Genomic DNA, 19145 nt, shown 5'->3' on the forward strand with positions numbered 1-19145 from the left:
TGCATTTGCCAATTGACAATACATATTATATAACTGTTTAAAAACATAAATAAGTAATAAAAATATACAATTACTATTCTTACAGGAATAAAACTTTACTAAAAACCATTTAAAAACATGTGGCCCCATTTTAACATGAGCTCCAATTAGAAATATACACCAGAAGCCTTGGGAATGTATGTATCAGCAGAGGTAGATTACAGGAAACAAGACACATTACACTTCACACTGCATTTACACTCTAGTTTCCCATAGGCTCGTAGCATCATTGGTTCTGTTTGGTACTAAATTCATTAAGCTTTAGAGTATGCTGGCTGTTTATGTAGAAAAAACTTTATGTTACTTAATACCAAACATGCTCTTGTATGTGAACCTGGAGGAATAGTGTTACAATAGGCCAATGCTGGAGGGCTGATGTGCTCACTGGTGTCTACTGTCACCAGCCATACCCAGAGCAGTGCAGGAGGGAGGGGGAGGGAAAGGGAGTGGAAAAGAGAGGAGCAGAGATGGGGAAAGACTGGTGGGTGCATTGGCAGAGATTTGTCCACAATGAGGGTGAGGGAACATGAATTGTAGGAGGTGGTAGGACAAACGGGGTGGAAACTCTTGAGTGGAGGTTGTGGGGACAGCAACCTACTCTAGGTTGAGGCCAAAATGATTTTGGGAAGGGAGAATGTGTTGTAAGGTTAATTCCTATCTGCACAGATCAGAAAAGCTGGTAGTGGAGGGGAGAATCCAGATGGCCCAGGTTGTAAAGCAGCCAATGAAATCAAGCATGCAGTGCTAAGCTGCATGTTGTGCCACAGGATTGTCCACTTTGTTCTTGGACACAGTTCAGTTTGGCGATAGCCAATCATCCTGGTTGGCAGCTGAGAGGTGCTCATACCAATATAAAAAGCTGTGCAATGATTGCAGCAGAGCTGGTGTATGACGTGCTTGCTTTCACAGGTAGCCCAGCCTCTAATGAGGTAGGATAAGACCATGACAGGACTGGAATAGGAAGTGCTTGTGGATGGACTGGGTGGCTAGTGCACCTGAGTCTTCATAGGGTTATGATCCCTGTGGCAAGGGTTGAGATTGGGAGTGGCACAGGTAAGGACTACATTATTGTGGAGGTTGGGTAGGTGACAAAACACCACTTTAGGAGGGGTGAGAAGGATATTAGGTAGAATATCCTTCATTTCAGGGCATAATAGTAGGTAATGAAACCCCTGACAAAAGACGTGGTTCAGCTGTTACAGTCTGGGCTGGAGTTGGATAATGAAAGGGGCCCTCCTTTGGAACTGGTTTGTGACTGTGGTGGAGGATTGGGTGCATGTGAGGATATGTCATGAGAAATCTGTTTGTGGACCAGGTCTGGGGAATATTGCCTGTCTGTGAAGGCCTTTGTCAGACTTTTGTTATACGGGGCCAGTATCTCTGAAATTGAAACCCTTGCACTCCAGCATGTGGAACAGCATCCCAGACATCACGTCCATATGTTATCTAGCCTTCTGACCTCCTACTGCCTCCTTGGGGCACAGCCCTACATAAGTTTCAGTGCTATCAAAAGGCCTTACCGTTAGCCCTTCACCCAAATTATCTATGTTGGATTTGTCAAAGATCCACTCTCCTTCTCCCGATCCCTGCAATGGACACTTGTTTGCAATGGAAACACTTGTTTTCTGCCAATATCTCCAACCAGAACCAACATAATCCCAACACTGAACTCGGCCTCTCCCATTTTAAAGCACCATCAAACAGTGATCCTCCCCTGCAAATCCCTCTCACCTAAACACCCCCTGGTCACCTTCCAAGAATTCCTTACCTCCAACTGGACCTCACTATCCTTGCACAGGTCCCCTATTAAGAACACCTACTTTTCAGCAGAAGAAAGGACACCCATACACAGCCTCAAAACGGATCCTGAACTAATCACCCTACATGCAGACAAAGGTACCACAACTGTCTCTGAATCATGGTGACTACCCGGCAAAAGGCGTCTGCCAATTGTCTGTCTGCTCTATCTATAAATTCTGCCAGAGTAATTCCATCCTAGAGTTCAACATAACCTCCATCCCAGAATAAATTCTTAGGCCCTTCCCAGAACCTCTGCCCTGAACCCTTATCCATCCTCACCCCTATGACACTCCACACACCCTCCTTCTGCATGCTCCCCAAAAGCTACAAACCCGAGCAATCCTGGACACCCCATTGCAGCTAGTTATTGTGCTCCCACTGAAAGTATTTCAGTCTTCACGAACCAACGCGTGCAACCAACTGCCTAAAATCTAGCCTCCTGCGTAAGACCAACTCTCCACCATCCCCACCCCTTCATCTCCAGGATTCCTCCTCATCATTTCCATATATGAGGGCTATCCACAAAGTACATTACGTTTTGGAATTAAAAATAAATAAAGTATTGGAAATTTTTTTAATTATATACAGATGAAAACCACACTTAAATACTACTTTTCTACATAGTTGCCATTGAAATTAAGGCACTTATCGTAAGGATAGACGAGCTTGGAAATTCCTTCATCGTAAAATTCGGCCGCCTGCGCCTTCAACCACGTGGCGACTGTCTTTCGGGACAGAAAAGGTGTGATTTTTGTGGATTTCCTGGAAAGAAGCACTACAATAAACTCTCAAAGGTATTGCCAAACTCTGCACAACCTCAGAAGAGCAAGCACAGGGGAAAGTTGGGCTCAAAGATCGTGCTGATTCACAACAACGCCCGGGCCCACATGGCAAATGCCACTCGTGAAGTTCTCGAATCTTTTAAGTGGGAGTTGTTTCCTCATCCGCCATACAGTCCTGACATGGCCCCGAGCGACTTCCACTTATTCCCAGCAATGAAGAAGTGGTTGGCTATGCAGCGTTTTGATGACGACGCCCAGCATCAAGAATAGATAACCACGTGGTTGAAGGCGCAGGCGGCTGAATTTCACGACGAAGGAATTTCCAAGCTCGTCCGTCGCTACGATAACTGGCTTAATTTAAATGGCAACTATGTAGAAAAGTAGTATTTAAGTGTGGCTTTCATCTGTATATAATTTAAAAAAATTCCAATGCTTTATTTATTTTTAATTCCAAAACGTAATGTACTTTGTGGATAGCTCTCGTACATCAACATCCCTCATGCCCATGGTCTTGTCACTATTGAACAGTACCACTCCCAATGTCCTTCAGGCTCCAAACCCATGACCTCATTCCTCATACACCTTATTAATTTTATCCTGACACACAACCACCTCTCCTTTGAAGGGAAAGTATACAAACAAATCCATGGCAAATCCATTGGCAGCCGCAAGGTGGAAAAAAGCGCAGGTCATTCCCATTTGTAAGAAAGGCCGTAAAACAGATCCACACAATTATAGACTTATATCATTGGCATCACTCTGTTGTAGAATTATGGAACATGTTTTATGCTCAAGAATTTTGATGTTCTTGGAAAATAAACAACTCCTCTATAAAAATCGACATGGATTCTGCAAACAGAGATCCTGCAAAACTCAGCTCGCTCTGTCCCTCCATGAGATCCACATCGCTTTGGACAAAGGTCCTCAGGCTGATGGCATGTTCCCTGATTTCAGTAAGGCATTTGACACTATCCCACTTTGAGGATTAATGGAAAAGATACTAGATTATGGAGTATCGGAGCTGACCATCCGGAGTACCACAGGGAAGTGTGATAGTCTCTGAGCACTATGGGACTTAACATCTGAGGTCATCAGTCCCCTAGAACTTAGTGGTTGTGTGGTTCCAGACTGAAGCGCCCAGAACCGCTCAGCCACACCGGCCGGTGAAGAGTGATAGAACCGTTGCTGTTCACAGTATATATAAATGATCTAGTACAAAGTGTCAGATGCTCTTTAAGGCCATTCGCAGGCAACTCCAGAAGATAGTAAGAATTTGCAGAATGACCTGCAGAGAACTGATGAATGGTGTAGACGCTGTCAGTTGACCCTGAACGTAAATAAATGTAACATATTGCGCTTACGTAGGAAAAGAAATCCACTACTTTACAGCTCCCCCACCCCATGAACCATGGACCTTGCTGTTGGTGAGGAGGCTTGCGTGCCTCAGCGATACAGATGGCCGTACCGTAGGTGCAACCACAATGGAGGTGTATCTGTTGAGAGGCCAGACAAACGTGTGGTTCCTGAAGAGGGGCAGCAGCCTTTTCAGTAGTTGCAGGGGCAACAGTCTGGATGATTGACTGATCTGGCCTTGCAACACTAACCAAAACGGCCTTGCTGTGCTGATACTGTGAGCGGCTGAAAGCAAGGGGAAACGACAGCTGTAATTTTTCCCGAGGGCATGCAGCTTTACTGTATGGTTAAATGATGATGGTGTCCTCTTGGGTAAAATATTCCGGAGGTAAAATAGTCCCCCATTCGGATCTCCGGGCGAGGACTTCTCAAGAGGACGTCGTTATCAGGAGAAAGAAAACTGGCGTTCTACAGATCAGAGTGTGAATGTCAGATCCCTTAATCGGGCAGGTAGGTTAGAAAATTTAAAAAGGGAAATGGATAGGTTGAAGTTAGATATAGCGGGAATTAGTGAAGTTCAGTGGCAGGAGGAACAAGACTTTTGGTCAGGTAAATACAGGGTTATAAATACAAAATCAAATAGGGGTAATGCAGGAGTAGGTTTAGTAATGAATAAAAAAATAGGAGTGCGGGTAAGCTACTACCAACAGCATAGTGAACGCATTATTGTGGCCAAGATAGACACGAAACCCATGCCTACTACAGTAGTACAAGTTTATATGCCAGCTAGCTCTGCAGATGATCAAGAAATTGATGAAATGTATGATGAGATAAAAGAAATTATTCAGGTAGTGAAGGGAGATGAAAATTTAATAGTCATGGGTGACTGGAATTCGAGAGTAGGAAAAGGGAGAGAAGGAAACATAGTGGGTGAATATGGATTGGGGAAGAGAAATGAAAGAAGAAGCCGTCTGGTAGATTTTGCACAGAGCATAACTTAATCATAGCTAACACTTGGTTCAAGAATCATAAAAGAAGGTTGTATACGTGGAAGAATCCTGGAGATACTAGAAGGTATCAGATAGATTATATAATGGTAAGACAGAGATTTAGGACCCAGGTTTTAAATTGTAAGACATCTCCAGGGGCAGATGTGGACTCTGACCACAATCTATTGGTTAGGAACTGTAGATTAAAACTGAAGAAGCTGCAAAAAGGTGGGAATTTAAGGAGATGGGACCTGGATAAACTGAAAGAACCAGAGGTTGTACAGAGTTTCAGGGAGAGCATAAGGAAACAATTGACAGGAATGAGGGAAAGGAATACAGTAGAAGAAGAATGGGTAGCTCTCAGGGATGAAGTAGTGAAGGCAGCAGAGGATCAAGTAGGTAAAAAAATGAGGGCTAGTAGAAATCCTTGGGTAACAGAAGAACTATTGAATTTAATTGATGAAAGTAGAAAATATAAAAACGCAGTAAATGAAGCAGGCAAAAAGGTGGAAAGAGTATATAGAGGGTATATACAAGGGCAATGTATTTGAGGACAATATTATGGAAATGGAAGAGGCTGTAGATGAAGGTGAAATGGGAGATAAGATACTGCGTGAAGAGTTTGACAGAGCACTGAAAGACCTGAGTCGGAACAAGGCCCCGGGAGTAGACAACATTCCATTAGAACTACTGACGCCCTTGGGAGAGCCAGTCCTGACAAAACTCTACCATCTGGTGAGCAAGATGTACGAGACAGGCGAAATACCCTCAGACTTCAAGAAGAATATAATAATTCCAATCCCAAAGAAAGCAGGTGCTGGCTGATGTGAAAATTACCGAACTATCAGTTTAATAAGTCACAGCTTCAAAATACTAACGCGAATTTTTTACAGACGAATGGAAACACTGGTAGAAGCCGACCTCGGCAAAGATCAGTTTGGGTTCTGCAGAAATGTTGAAACACGTGAGGCAATACTGACCCTACGACTTATCTTAGAAAATAGATTAAGAAAAGGCAAACCTACATTTCTAGCATTTGTAGACTTAGAGAAAGATTTTGACAATGTTGGCTGGAATACTCTCTTTCAAATTCTAAAGGTGGTAGGGGTAAAATACAGGGAGCGAAAGGCTATTTACAATTTGTACAGAAACCAATGGCAGTTATAAGAGTCGAGGGGCATGAAAGGGAAGCAGCGGTTGGGAAGGGAGTTAGACAGGGCTGTAGCCTGTCCCTGATGTTATTCAATCTGTATATTGAGCAAGCAGTAAAGGAAACAAAAGAAAAATTCGGAGTAGGTATTAAAATCCATGGAGAAGAAATAAAAACGTTAATTTTCGCCGATGACATTGTAATTCTGTCAGAGACAGCAAAGGACTTGGAAGAGCAGTTGAATGGAATGGACAGTGTCTTGAAGGGAGGGTATAAGATGAACATCAACAAAAGCAAAATTAAGATAATGGAATGTAGTCGAATTAAGTTGGGTAATGCTGAGGGAATTAGATTAGGAAATGAGACACTTAAAGTAGTGAAGGAGTTTTGCTATTTGGGGAGCAAACTAACTGATGATGGTCGAAGTAGAGAGGATATAAAATGTAGACTGGCAATGGCAAGGAAACAGTTTCTGAAGAAGAGAAATTTGTTAACGTCAAGTATAGATTTAAGTGTAAGGAAGTCGTTTCTGAAAGTATTTGTATGAAGTGTAGCCATGTTTGGAAGTGAAACCTGGACGATAAATAGTTTGGACAAGAAGAGAATAGAAGCTTTCGGAATGTGGTGCTACAGAAGAATGCTGAAGATGAGATGGGTAGATCACATAACTAATGAGGAGGTATTGAATAGAATTGAGGAGAAGAGAAGTTTGTGGCACAACTTGACAAGAAGAAGGGACCGGTTGGTAGGACATGTTCTGAGGCATCAAGGGATCACAAATTTAGCATTGGAGGGCAGCGTGGAGGGTAAAAATCGTAGAGGGAGACCAAGAGATGAATACACTAAGCAGATTCAGAAGGATGTAGGTTGCAGTAGGTACTGGGAGATGAAGAAGCTTACACAGGATAGAGTAGCATGGAGAGCTGCATCAAACCAGTCTCAGGACTGAAGACAACAACAACACTTTACAGCTACACTATTGATGACAAACAGCTGGAGACAGTGTCTGCTGTAGAATATCTAGGTGTAACTATCCAGAGCAACTATCCAGAGCAACCTTAAATGGAATGACGGCATAAAACAGATAGTGGGAAAAGCAGACACAAGACAGATTCATCAGAAGAATCTTAAGGAAATGTAACTCACCCATGAAGGAGTAGCATATAAGGCATTTGTTTGCCCCATCGTGAGTATTGTTCATCTATCTGTGATCCCTATCAGGTAGGACTGAGAAGAGATAGAGAAGATCCAACAAAGAGAGGCGTGTTTCGTCACGGGATCATGTAGCTGGCGAGAGCATTACGAAGATGCTAAACAAACTCCACTGGCGGACATTACAAGAGAGATGTTGTGCATCACAGAGAGATTTACTACTGAAATTTCGGGACAGCACTTTCCAGGAGGAGTCAGACAACATATTACTTCCCCCCACATAATCTCACGTATTGACCATGAGGACAAAATTTGAGAAATTAGAGCCAATACAGAGGCTTACTGGCAATCATTCTTCCCACGCACTATTCGCAAGTGGAACAGGGTTGGAGGGATCAGATAGTGGTATGGAAAGTACCCTCTGCCACACACCATTAGGTGGCTTGTGGAGTATGATGTAGATGTAGAAGGTGCCCTCCTATGCCAACCTGTTAATGGGCCATCAGGAGGCCTTCCTAACATTCCAAAATCCCAAACTGGTGGTCTGGTTCAGGTTCATTGACAATATCTTCATGATCTGGACTCAGGGCCAAGTCACCCTATCATGTATTCACAACCTCAGCACCTTGTCTCCCATCCACTTCACCTGTTCAGTCTTCCTCAACCTAGTATGCCACCTTCCAGGATGTTGAGTACCTCCTCTGAGCACTCCATCTACAGGTCTGTCCACATTAAACCCAGCAACCACCAACAGTACCAGCAATTCAACAGCTGCCAGCCCTTCCCCACCAAAAAGTCCCTGTCATACAGCTTGGCCACATGGGGATGTTCTATCTGCTGTGACAAGAACTCCCTTGGCCTGTATGCTAAAGGTCTGACAAAGGCTGTCACAGATAGGCTCTATCCCCCAGACCTATTCAGCAAACAGATTTCCCATGTCATATCCCCACACACACCCGATCCTCCCACCTCCTCCAAGAACCAGTTACCAGCTCTCTCTCATCACCCAATACCACCATGGACTGGAACAACTAAACTGCATCCTTCATCAGGGCTTTGATTATCTATCATCATGCCCTGAAACATGGAACATCCTACCTAAGATCCTTCCCACACTTTGTAACGTGATGTTCCATTGCCCACCCAGCCTACACATTCTAGTTCATCCCAATGCCACTCTCAATCCCAACTCCATGCCACAGGGATCATATACCTGTGGAAGACCCAGATGCAAAACCTACCCAGTCCACTCATCCAGCACTTTCTATTACAGTCCTGTCACAGACTTCTCCTACCCCATCAGAGACTTGGCCACATGTGAGAGTAGCCATGTCATATACCAGCTCTGCTGCAATCATTTCACAGCTTTTTATATTGGTATGGCTACCAGCCCACTGCCCGACAGCATAAATGGACCCGCAATACCGTGGCCGAGAGCAAAGTAGACCACCCTGAGGCACAACATGTGGCTGAACATAACATCGTTGATTTCAATTGGTCCTTTGCTGCCCAGGCCATCTGGATCCTTCCCTCCACCACCAGCTATGCTGAACTGTGCAGCTGCGAGCTAGTCTTACAACACATTCTCCACTCCCAGAATCATTCCAGCCTCAACCTATGGTAACCTGCTACCTCCATACCCTCCCCACAACTGTTTCCACACCCCTCTGTCCTATCACTTCCTCCCAATTCATGTCGCCTCACTCTCATTGTGCACTGCTCCCTGCCTATGCATCCATCAGTCTTTTCCCCTTCTCTGCTCTTCTGCATTTCTGCTTCCTGCCAGCCATCCCAGCCCCCTCTCCCCTCTCTCCCCCATAGTCTCCCGACACAGCCTGACAGCCTTGTCCTAACATTGTCTACTCTCTGCACACTCCATCAGGCAGTGCTGATCTCCCCCCACCCCCCACCCCCACCCCCCCCCCACCCCCGCCCCGTTTGGACCCAGCTGTCCCTCTACTTTCCTGACTCACCTCCACATTGCTGCTTCCGTTCGACACCGTACAGTTGCATTCTGGCCCGAGGTATTAGACATGTGTACGTAAAGTGTGCATGTCTGTGCTTGTTTGTGTGAATGTGTGTTTTTTCCATTCCAAGGAAGGCTTTGACGAAAAGCTCAATGTGTAACAGTATTTTCATTTTGCCTATCTGCAACACAATGTGTCATCTTTATGGTAATTAGCAGTGTATCTTCTTCATAATATTGTTGGTATTCCAATGTGAACTTATCGTTGTTTTATTTAGTAACAAGTTGTATAAGCTAAATTTTGCCTTATCTAGACTAAGCAATCCTTTAATTTTTGACCATGTGTCTGTCTTTGTTTTAGAAACAGGTGAGAAAATTGCTAATCAAACCAGATTCATACATAACCAGAAACTTGAGAATTTGGCCAGGATAGGAATGCTTGGACCAATAGTTTTTGAATTTTGGATTCTATTTCAGAATGCTGAATTTTACTAATATTAATTTTGATAGAGAACCACAAAGATTAGACAAAGTAGGATTAGTAGTAATGAAATTAATTACAACAGCAACAGGAAACAGATAACTAAGAAGCTTAATAATGAATGTTCAATCATCACAAAGGTGGATAAAGGAAATAGCATGGTGGTAGTTAGTGCAGCTGAGCACAGTGCTGAAACAGAAAGCCTCCCCATGGGAATGGCACTATTAATGTTGGAAAGGATTTAACTCCCAAAGCACATATGAAAATTAACAAAAAATTAAAAGAATGTAATGAAATTTTTGTACCGAGGGACACTCTGCAATTAAGAGCAATAAACCCACATACACCTACTCTTAGGGCACAAATTAAGGTCCACAGAAAAGAAATACCTATTAGACTGACAGTTAACAGTAGAGGTAGCCCTTTCAGTAAAGTAGCTAAGAAAAGCTTAGATTTTTAGGAAAAACATTTCATTTTTAATCATCAGCACTGAATAAATAACATTCATGAATTAGTTGATGAATTTAAAGAAATACCTCTAAAGGCCAAAGTGAAATTAGTTACATTGTATATAAATAACTTATGTAAAAATGTTCCAGTTGTTGAAACCATTAAAATCATTAAGAAAACCCTTATAGAACTGAATAAGTTGCCTAAAGAAGGAATTAGTGATTACATAGGATTCCTTGCATTAATCTTGGAATATAATTACTTTCAAGCAATAGAAGTGTATATGTACAGAAAGATGGGTTTTGTCTGACATTTTATTAACTACTTGGAGAACAATTTTTTCAGGACAATCCTGCGTCATTACTAAAATAATGTACTATTTTAGATATGTTGACAATACTTCATTGTTAATTTGAGGGAATAATGTTCACATTGAAACAGTTATTAGGTATTTCAACAACCTATGTGGTAAAATAAAGTTCACATATAAAGTGGAGTCAGACAGCTCCATTAATTGAAACTTCCTGGCAGATTAAAACTGTGTGCTGGACTGAGACTCGAACTCGGGACCTCTGCCTTTGCGGGCAAGTGCTCTACCATCTGAGCTACCCAAGCACGACTCACGGCCATCTTCACAGCTTCAATTCTGCCAGTACCTCGTCTCCTACCTCATAAACTTCACAGAAGCTCTTCTGTGAACCTTGCAGAACTAGCACTCCTGGAAGAAAGGATATTGTGGAGACATGGTTTAGCCATAGCGTGGGGGATGTTTCCAGAATAAGATTTTCACTCTGCAGCAGAGTGTGTGCTGCTTTGAAACTTATTCTGGAAACCTCCCCCAGGCTGTGGCTAAGCTATGTCTCCACAATATCCGTTTTTCCAGGAGTGCTAGTTCTGCAAGGTCCGCGAAAGAGCTTCTATGAAGTTTGGAAGATAGGAGACAAGGTACTGGCAGAACTGAAGCTGTGAGGATGGTTTGTGAGTCATGCTTGAGTAGCTCAGATGGCAGAGCGCTTGCCAGCAAAAGGCGAAGGTCCCAAGTTCAAGTCTCAGTCTGGCACACAGTATTAATATGCCAGGAAGTTTCATACCAGCGCACACTCTGCTGCAGAGTGAAAATCTCATTCAGGTCCATTAATTTCTTAGATTTGAGCATTAAATTTCAAAATGACAAACATTCCTTTGAGATCTACAACAAACACGCATGCAGAGACAGTATTATTGATTACAATTCAAACCACCCCTGTCAACAGAAAAAATAAATATTTTAATTTTGCTTCCGACCATTAATTAGAAACTAGCTGACCCGGCAAACTCTGTTCCTCCTTAAAGCCAATAAATAATCAGATTTTGGATGTTAAGTTCAATTTTTTATTAGGAAATACAAATAAAAAAATTAAGTATTTTAATGATTCTTTAGTCTATATTTTTTGGTGCATAGCTTCCACTCTTCAATTAAGTATCTTGTGATACACAACATTTTTTGTTTTATTATCGGGCGCAAGAACAAACAACGCAGATGGTCTTCCGACGCGTGAACATGCCCCTATACTGTGTGTAAGTACAAAAATAAATAAATACCGTGAATGTCGGATTAAATCCTCGTTCTTCGATACTGTCGGGCCCAAATGAGGTCAGTTGGAAACAACTATTGTATTTTTGGGTGTTTTCAAGAAAATGACGTGATTCGGGAGTTTTGCCACAAAGCAATGAATGCAATGGCTCAGGTGGCGGAATCAATAATGGCAGTTTCACTTTCCCTCTAAGGCAGCACAATCCGCGCGTTTCTCCGGAAAACTTCAGTGCGCCACAATACTCGCAAACAACTTCCATCGGCCCAATGCAAACGCAAGGATGCAAGCAGTAATCAGTGCTGCAATCGTATCTAAACGCTGCTCGATTCCAATCATCACGTGATAAATCTCTTCTTGTGCGTCGAAAATTATCTACATGTTGATCTCTGTTGTTCGCTCGATGATTTCGCATTGCCAACCGAGCCGTTTCACGGGCTGCCTCACTTTGCTCTTGTGATTGAGAAGCACCAAGTCGAGCCATACTAACGCTGCGCTCCTCGCGGGCAATTTGTTGTTCTTCTTCAGTCCTTTCATTTGCAACATTTTGTATCCTTCTTGCATTACGGCTTTGTCGAGAAATATACGATCGTCTTGGTCACGGCATTGTTAATGACGATTCAAAGAATATACAAATTATTTCTTTAAATTTTTAATTAATGATATATACTGATACTTAACCATAGACGTTTAGTTTCATTTGCGTTTTGTTATTCCATGTCAGATGCGTTTTTGTTATACCACGTTTTATAGTGGTCGAACGGGATAAAAAGTATCCTACGTCCGTCTCCTGGTTCTAAGCTACCTCTCTACCAATTTTCAGCCAAATCGGTCCAGATGTCCTTGAGTTATAAATAGTGTAACTAACACGACTTTCTTTTATATATGTAGATTTAAATAGTTTATGAACGCATGCATAAATGTCAGTCATTACTTACAGATTTTGACAAAAAAATTTGACAGCTCCGAAACTAAAGAACTTTTAGGGAAAATAACGCATTTTTCAAGTATTCGTCAATTTTTCATTATTTTTAAGATGTATTCTGCTATTAGGGGCGGAGACAAATCCAACAAATCAAAAACCATGAAAATTTTTATTCGTCAATTTTTCATTATTTTTAAGATGTATTCTGCTATTCGGGGCGGAGACAATTCCAACAAATCAAAAACCATGAAAATTGGTCCAGCAGATCTCGAGTTATAAGTGTTGTAACAAACCCGACTTTGTTTTATATATATAGATTCCAATGTTAAAAGCAGAACATTAATCTGAATTGAACACAATTAAATATAATGCTAAAAGGAGTAACTACCCACAATATGTACAATAACATACAAAACAAAAGGCAGAAGGAAAATGGTTTCAAGCAAATTCATGATAGCAATAGGAATTATACTTGGGCACCATACTATGGAAAAATCAGTGATAGGATGCCTTCTGTTTTTAGAAAACAGAAAGTAAAGGTGTCTTTTACCAGCAAGAGTAACTTGGGGAGGGTTTTGAATAATACTGTTGACAAAGACAGTATTTATCATAGGTTGGGTGTTTGTAAGACAGTGTATCCTGATTGTGATGTCTATTATATGGAACAAACTGGAAGGCGACTTGAGGTTAGATTTGGCAGACATGTCATGTTAGATAGAATTAGTGTGGCTGAAAAATCTAACTTTGCTGTCTACATAGTTGAAAGTGAACATGTCATTCCAGTTATGTCCTCGCATATGATGATGCTCAATTCATGTGAAAAGGGGAAATTTATGAGCCTGCTGAAGGAACTGGAAATTTTCTGCCACCAGCAGTCATCTGGTGGTGTGCTGTTCACCGAACCGGTGTCAATGAGAACTCTCATTTTTGGGAAGTTTTTAAAAACTTCTTTGGGCATGGCCTGTGACAGCAGAAGCCAGCAAGTGCATTGGCCTGCCAATACTGGCCTATTATAATAGTATTCCTCCAGGGTCACATATGTGAATATGTTTGATATTAAGTAACATAAAGCTTTTTCTACATCAGTAGTCAGTGTACTGTAAAGCTTAATAAATTTAGCACCAGACTTAGCCAATAATGATATGGTCCTATGGGAAACATGGGTATGATTGCAATGTAAAGTGTTATGTTTCTTGACTCTTATAATCTACCTACCTGCTGGTACATAAGGTCCCAAAGCTTCTGGTGTATATTTTTAATTTGAGCTGGTGTTAAAACACATGCAGTTGTTTTTCAGTAAGTAGTTTTTAGTAAAGTCAAACAATGGAAAATCAAGGATGGAATATAACAATATAATGAAAAGAATAGTTGCTACTCACCACATAGTGGAGATGCTGAGTCGTAGATAGGCTCAATGGAAAGACTGTCACTCACACACACACACACACACACACACACACACACACACACACACACACACACACACACACACCACGGTCTCTGGCAGCTGAAGCCAGTAAATTTTTATTCGTGTAAGCAAGAATAATTGTGTATATTTTTTTTATTATTTGTTTGTGTTTTTAGGCAGCAATATGTACAAACTACTGTTAGTTCACGGCACAGGTCGACTGGTAAATGGATAGTCACTGCTTTACAAATAAAACATACCTTAACAATTTTTAGCAATGTTTTTATCTACTGTGTTTCGTGTGTACCAAATATTAGCCAACAGTGTATGAACAAAGCCTGTAAATTCTGTAGTCTAAACTACACATGTATGGGGGCTCTGCATATCATTATGTCATGCACCGAGGTTAGCTGTGTAATAACTGCAAACAGTGGCTTCAGTGCGAACTGAAATAGTGACCTGGATAGCCAGGAGGGGCTATTTGTACAGGTAAATGATAATGATGACCTGAACTGCATCATACTGTTGTGTCACTTTATCGTCTTTTCATGTACAGAACCCATACAACTATAATATGTTTTGTTTCATTCATGTGTCTTATTGTAATGTATTCTTACATTTTTTAGCTCTGGTGATAGCCATCCAATAGTTGAAATCTGGCTAGATCTGCAATAAACAGATTATCAGCAACTGATTGCTGTACATTTTTAGTTTTAATAAACACAGTCACTAAGCACACCCATTCCATGTAGAATGGAACCTGATAAAAGCATGACATTAGCTTGTATCCACATAGAGCTTTCTATTGAGTTTCAGAGATTTCTGAGTTATGTCATAATAAAGGTAATGTATCTTAATTACCTGACATTTAATTAATAGTTTTGACTAGTTAAATGGCCATCTTTAGGTCACATAATAGAAAGCAGTGTCTACATCAGCGATAAACTTTGTCATGGTCATGTTTACAATTCCAATAGTTCACACACACACACACACACACACACACACACAATAAGCACTGTTTCATTGTGTAGTATAATAGGTTCATCATATTCATGTAATGAGGCAACATAAGGAGCCATCTCATCTGTTGACAGTATCAGAAGATGCTATCCAGCTATAGGCAGTAGGCAGACTGGCCGGTACTTCTAGGTTTCTCAAGTGAATGCTCCTCTTGTTCTGTATTACTAAACAGCTAACAGCCTTGGCGGCACACTAGTGCAGCCGTGGGCATGGCCAGGGCTGGAGCTGGCCAGCACAGATGGCTGCAAGTCGGGAACTTGATGGAGGTTACGGAGGTAGATTTGGCTGTGTACCTATGGACCGTGAGGCAAAATAAAAGAAGAAAAAATAGTGGGTGCATCCTATATTGCAATCCCACTCTACAAACAGAATGTTTGCAATTTTTTTTGTGAAGCAAAAAGTACTCAACATTCATCATTCTTTAGCTAGAAGTTTCACAGAGTCCAAGTTAAGGATAATAGTAAATAATTGGAGAATCTTTCACAAGGTCCTGAACGTAGACACTGATTTCACTGTGAACACTGTGAAGGAGTGTTGTATTCTACCCATCTCTGTATGAAACAGAGATTGTGTACAGTTTATAGATTTAGTTAACAGATATTATCCAGTTTCTGAGGATATTCCCCAACAAATATGCAATCGTAGATTCAGTTCACACCGCAAAAACATACTTGCCCATTACTTTGTAGATGAAGGTGCATTGTCAAATCAATTGAACTACAGTCTCTGAATTATATGTACATGTTGTGTTAATAAAATATAAATAAATGTAAAAGAACATATACAATGTGTTATGTTCTTCTGTTGCTGTACATTCGTTGCCACCAAGAGTCACATTCATTTTGTTCCACATTTTGTTTTTCAGGTTTTTGCCTGCATGCTCTTCAGATGAGAAGTCCTGCTAAGCAGGCCTCTTCCTAAATTTTATTATTTTTTTCATACTGAAGTCCATTATGACGGAAAGATCCTTTTGCATTAATGGAACGACAAACAAAGAATCAAATGCACACAACTGGAATCACATACAATTTTGGCCACAGCGGCTCACTGGCCAGAGGCTAGTCGCATGATGAGTACTGGTCTGACAACAGGCCAGCTGGCCACAGTCAGCTACATGCATGTTACACATTCATCTTACATGTAAGTTTTATATAAAAACAAAGATGAGGTGACTTACCGAACAAAAGCGCTGGCAGGTCGATAGACACACAGAAAAAAACACAAACATACACACAAAATTCAAGCTTTCGCAACAACCTGTTGCCTCATCAGGAAAGAGGGAAGGAGAGGGGAAGACGAAAGGAAGTGGGTTTTAAAGGAGAGGGTAAGGAGTCATTCCAATCCCGGGAGCGGAAAGCTTTCCGCTCCCGGGATTGGAATGACTCCTTACCCTCTCCTTTAAAACCCACTTCCTTTCGTCTTCCCCTCTCCTTCCCTCTTTCCTGATGAGGCAACAGGTTGTTGCGAAAGCTTGAATTTTGTGTGTATGTTTGTGTTTTTTTGTGTGTCTATCGACCTGCCAGCGCTTTTGTTCGGTAAGTCACCTCATCTTTGTTTTTATATATAATTTTTCCCACGTGGAATGTTTCCTTCCATTATATTTACATGTAAGTTTGGTTGCTTCCGACCAACAGCAAGTCTGGCAATGGTTGTGGCTGCACTAATGCACACCGTCTTAAAACAGTTACGTGGTCCCATTTGCAGCTTGTCTATCTAACAGATTCCAGTGGCAACAAAAATTTGATTTTCAGTATTTCATGTAATTATTGATTGAATTTAAAAATTTAAAATGCTGTCATAAGCTACTCATTTAGATGTATGATCATACGTTACAGATTTAACAAAATAAGTCAAATATTAAAGTTAGAAAATGTGAAGATGTCTTGAGGCAGAATAAATCACAACACACAGATTACCCACACTATATCCATCCATTATTAGAGAATAAAATCTCTTAGTGATTTCCAACAAGCATTAAACATAATTTCAATCCTTTTCGAGACACTTACTCACCTACAGCCCCAGAAAATAATGAAAGAAAAACAACTTTTCACTTACTAAATCAGAGTTAGATTCTGTAAAGCATAGGAGGCTAGTAGGAGTTACCACTGTAACTACACCTATCCTGTAGCTTTATCTTTCCAAAAAATTTATCCTAAAAAGTACTTAGCATATTGTAATTATTGAAAATCGTTGGGATGGGATTGGTTAATTTTGTTGCCATATAACAGCATTGTGGCAGTTGGATTGGTGAGTTGTAATTAGATGAATAATGAATAATAATTGTTGCAGATGGTTTCAGTATCCAAGCAATGGAGTACTATGTGTTAAGTAAGATATTTTATTAAAGTAAGTATAAAATACAGTGATTTTTGTTCTTTACAGTTGGAAATTGTTGGACTAAACAAAGGAACATATGAAACACAGTGTGAGACAGTCTTGTTGAAAGTTGAAGAAAAACCAGGTCAGTTTCATGATGAAAAAATATGCATGGTTTGTGTTATCTCAGAACAGTTAACAAATTTTTAATATTTTTAAGGTGATGTTCATTACAAATGCAGTAAAGATATTGCTAACAATGTGACAAACTTTCAAGAATGTGCAGAACCCTTACAAGAACTCCGGAGTGACACTATAGAACACAATCACAGATGAAGATTTGTTAAATGTTAGCCATAATCATACTTTTTTATTGAAATACTGCTAGGATAAGTGAAACAGAAACCAAAAGTAAATTTCTGTCATCTTAAATTATGCTTATTATGGGAGTTAAGATATACATTTGACCAAACTACATAGGAAATGTTGCAGTCTGAGAAGAACCATAAGTCTTTGATGTAAATAACCGAATTGACTGTAGATATGATAGTGACAACAAAGTTTATGAATGGGAAACTATTTTCTCCCAAAAATAGCCCATGAAATACATTGTTCATTGCTTTTATTGTTTATCAAGTATGGAAATGGGATCAGTGTGATCGGGATATAGAAAACTTAATTGCCATATATGTTGTAGCTCGTATACATCTACACTTGACACTGCATCCGCACAGAATGAAGTATACCAAAGAAACTGGTTAATGCAAAAGTTAATATGGAGGCTTGACAGAGCACTTAGAGTTCACAGATGTTAAGTTTTGTGGTTGATACGAACTATCGACGCCACACAGCTCCCCCCCCACCCCCCCCACCCACCCCACCCCCCCACCCCCCCACCCCACCCCGCTCCGCCCCCGCACCGCAGTACAGAGTACTACAGATGTCCAAGGGTGAGGGCGTGTGGGCATCAGTGTCGGTGAAAATCGTGCGCGTGGGCAGGCGCACCACAGGTACTTCCATCTCGAATGAGGTGGGTTGTGCAGGCGGAGCAGCGAGACGCAGGTCCACTTTGTAGTCAGTCAGCCAACGTGGCCAGATGAGATGGTGGCTGGCCCGGGAGTAAGTGGGCAGGGAAGTCAACAGCATGGTGGAGGCATATGTAGCCCTTAAGTGGATCAAGCCGTCCGTAGAAATGAAAGCACATAAAGGTGTTCGGTCACACTCATGCGGGAGTGTGAGGTGATGTGCAATGTTGATGTGTAAGGGACCATCCAATTGCGGGACTTCGGTATCTGTCAAAAGAATGAGCATTCGGCCGTCGAATGTCGCTATAGAAACATCATTCACTCAGTGTGGCAGCACACTGGAGGACAAATTGATAGTAGGGCTGTGTGTCCCCGACGTTGGAGGTAAGAGTGTGAAACCGGCGCAGGGTGAAACAGGGTACGAGGTCGGGAAACCAGCGAACGGTGGCAAACAGTCTCCGGCGGAAGAGGTGTGCCGTGAGGTTGATGGGAGCATGTCTTTGTTCTCGATTAAGGATGGATTGTCTGCAGAGTCCGACTGAGGTGGTGTGAGACCATCAGAGTCGGCGAAAACTGGTTTCAGTCGATGCAGAGAAACTGTCTGTGTGCGGTCTTTAATCGTGATATCAGAAGTCGTGTCCCTCTGCCGCAGGACCTGGTAGGGGCCAAGATAGGGAGGTTGAAGAGGCTGCCTAACCGCATCATCGCACAG

General features: G+C 41.5%; 1 protein-coding gene across 2 annotated transcripts in view; it reads left to right on the forward strand.

The window, feature by feature from the left end:
• Positions 1 to 19145, forward strand: part of LOC126475075 (epsilon-sarcoglycan) — a 106502-nt gene that overhangs the window by 26175 nt on the left and 61182 nt on the right. For both annotated transcript variants that reach the window (XM_050102635.1, XM_050102636.1), the window contains exon 3: positions 17475 to 17553. In XM_050102635.1, coding sequence (XP_049958592.1) covers positions 17475 to 17553 — 79 coding nt within the window. The remainder of the gene's footprint in view (positions 1 to 17474; positions 17554 to 19145) is intronic.

This window comes from Schistocerca serialis, chromosome 4 (genome assembly GCF_023864345.2).
Source record: "Schistocerca serialis cubense isolate TAMUIC-IGC-003099 chromosome 4, iqSchSeri2.2, whole genome shotgun sequence".
Classification (NCBI taxonomy): Eukaryota; Metazoa; Arthropoda; class Insecta; order Orthoptera; family Acrididae; genus Schistocerca; species Schistocerca serialis.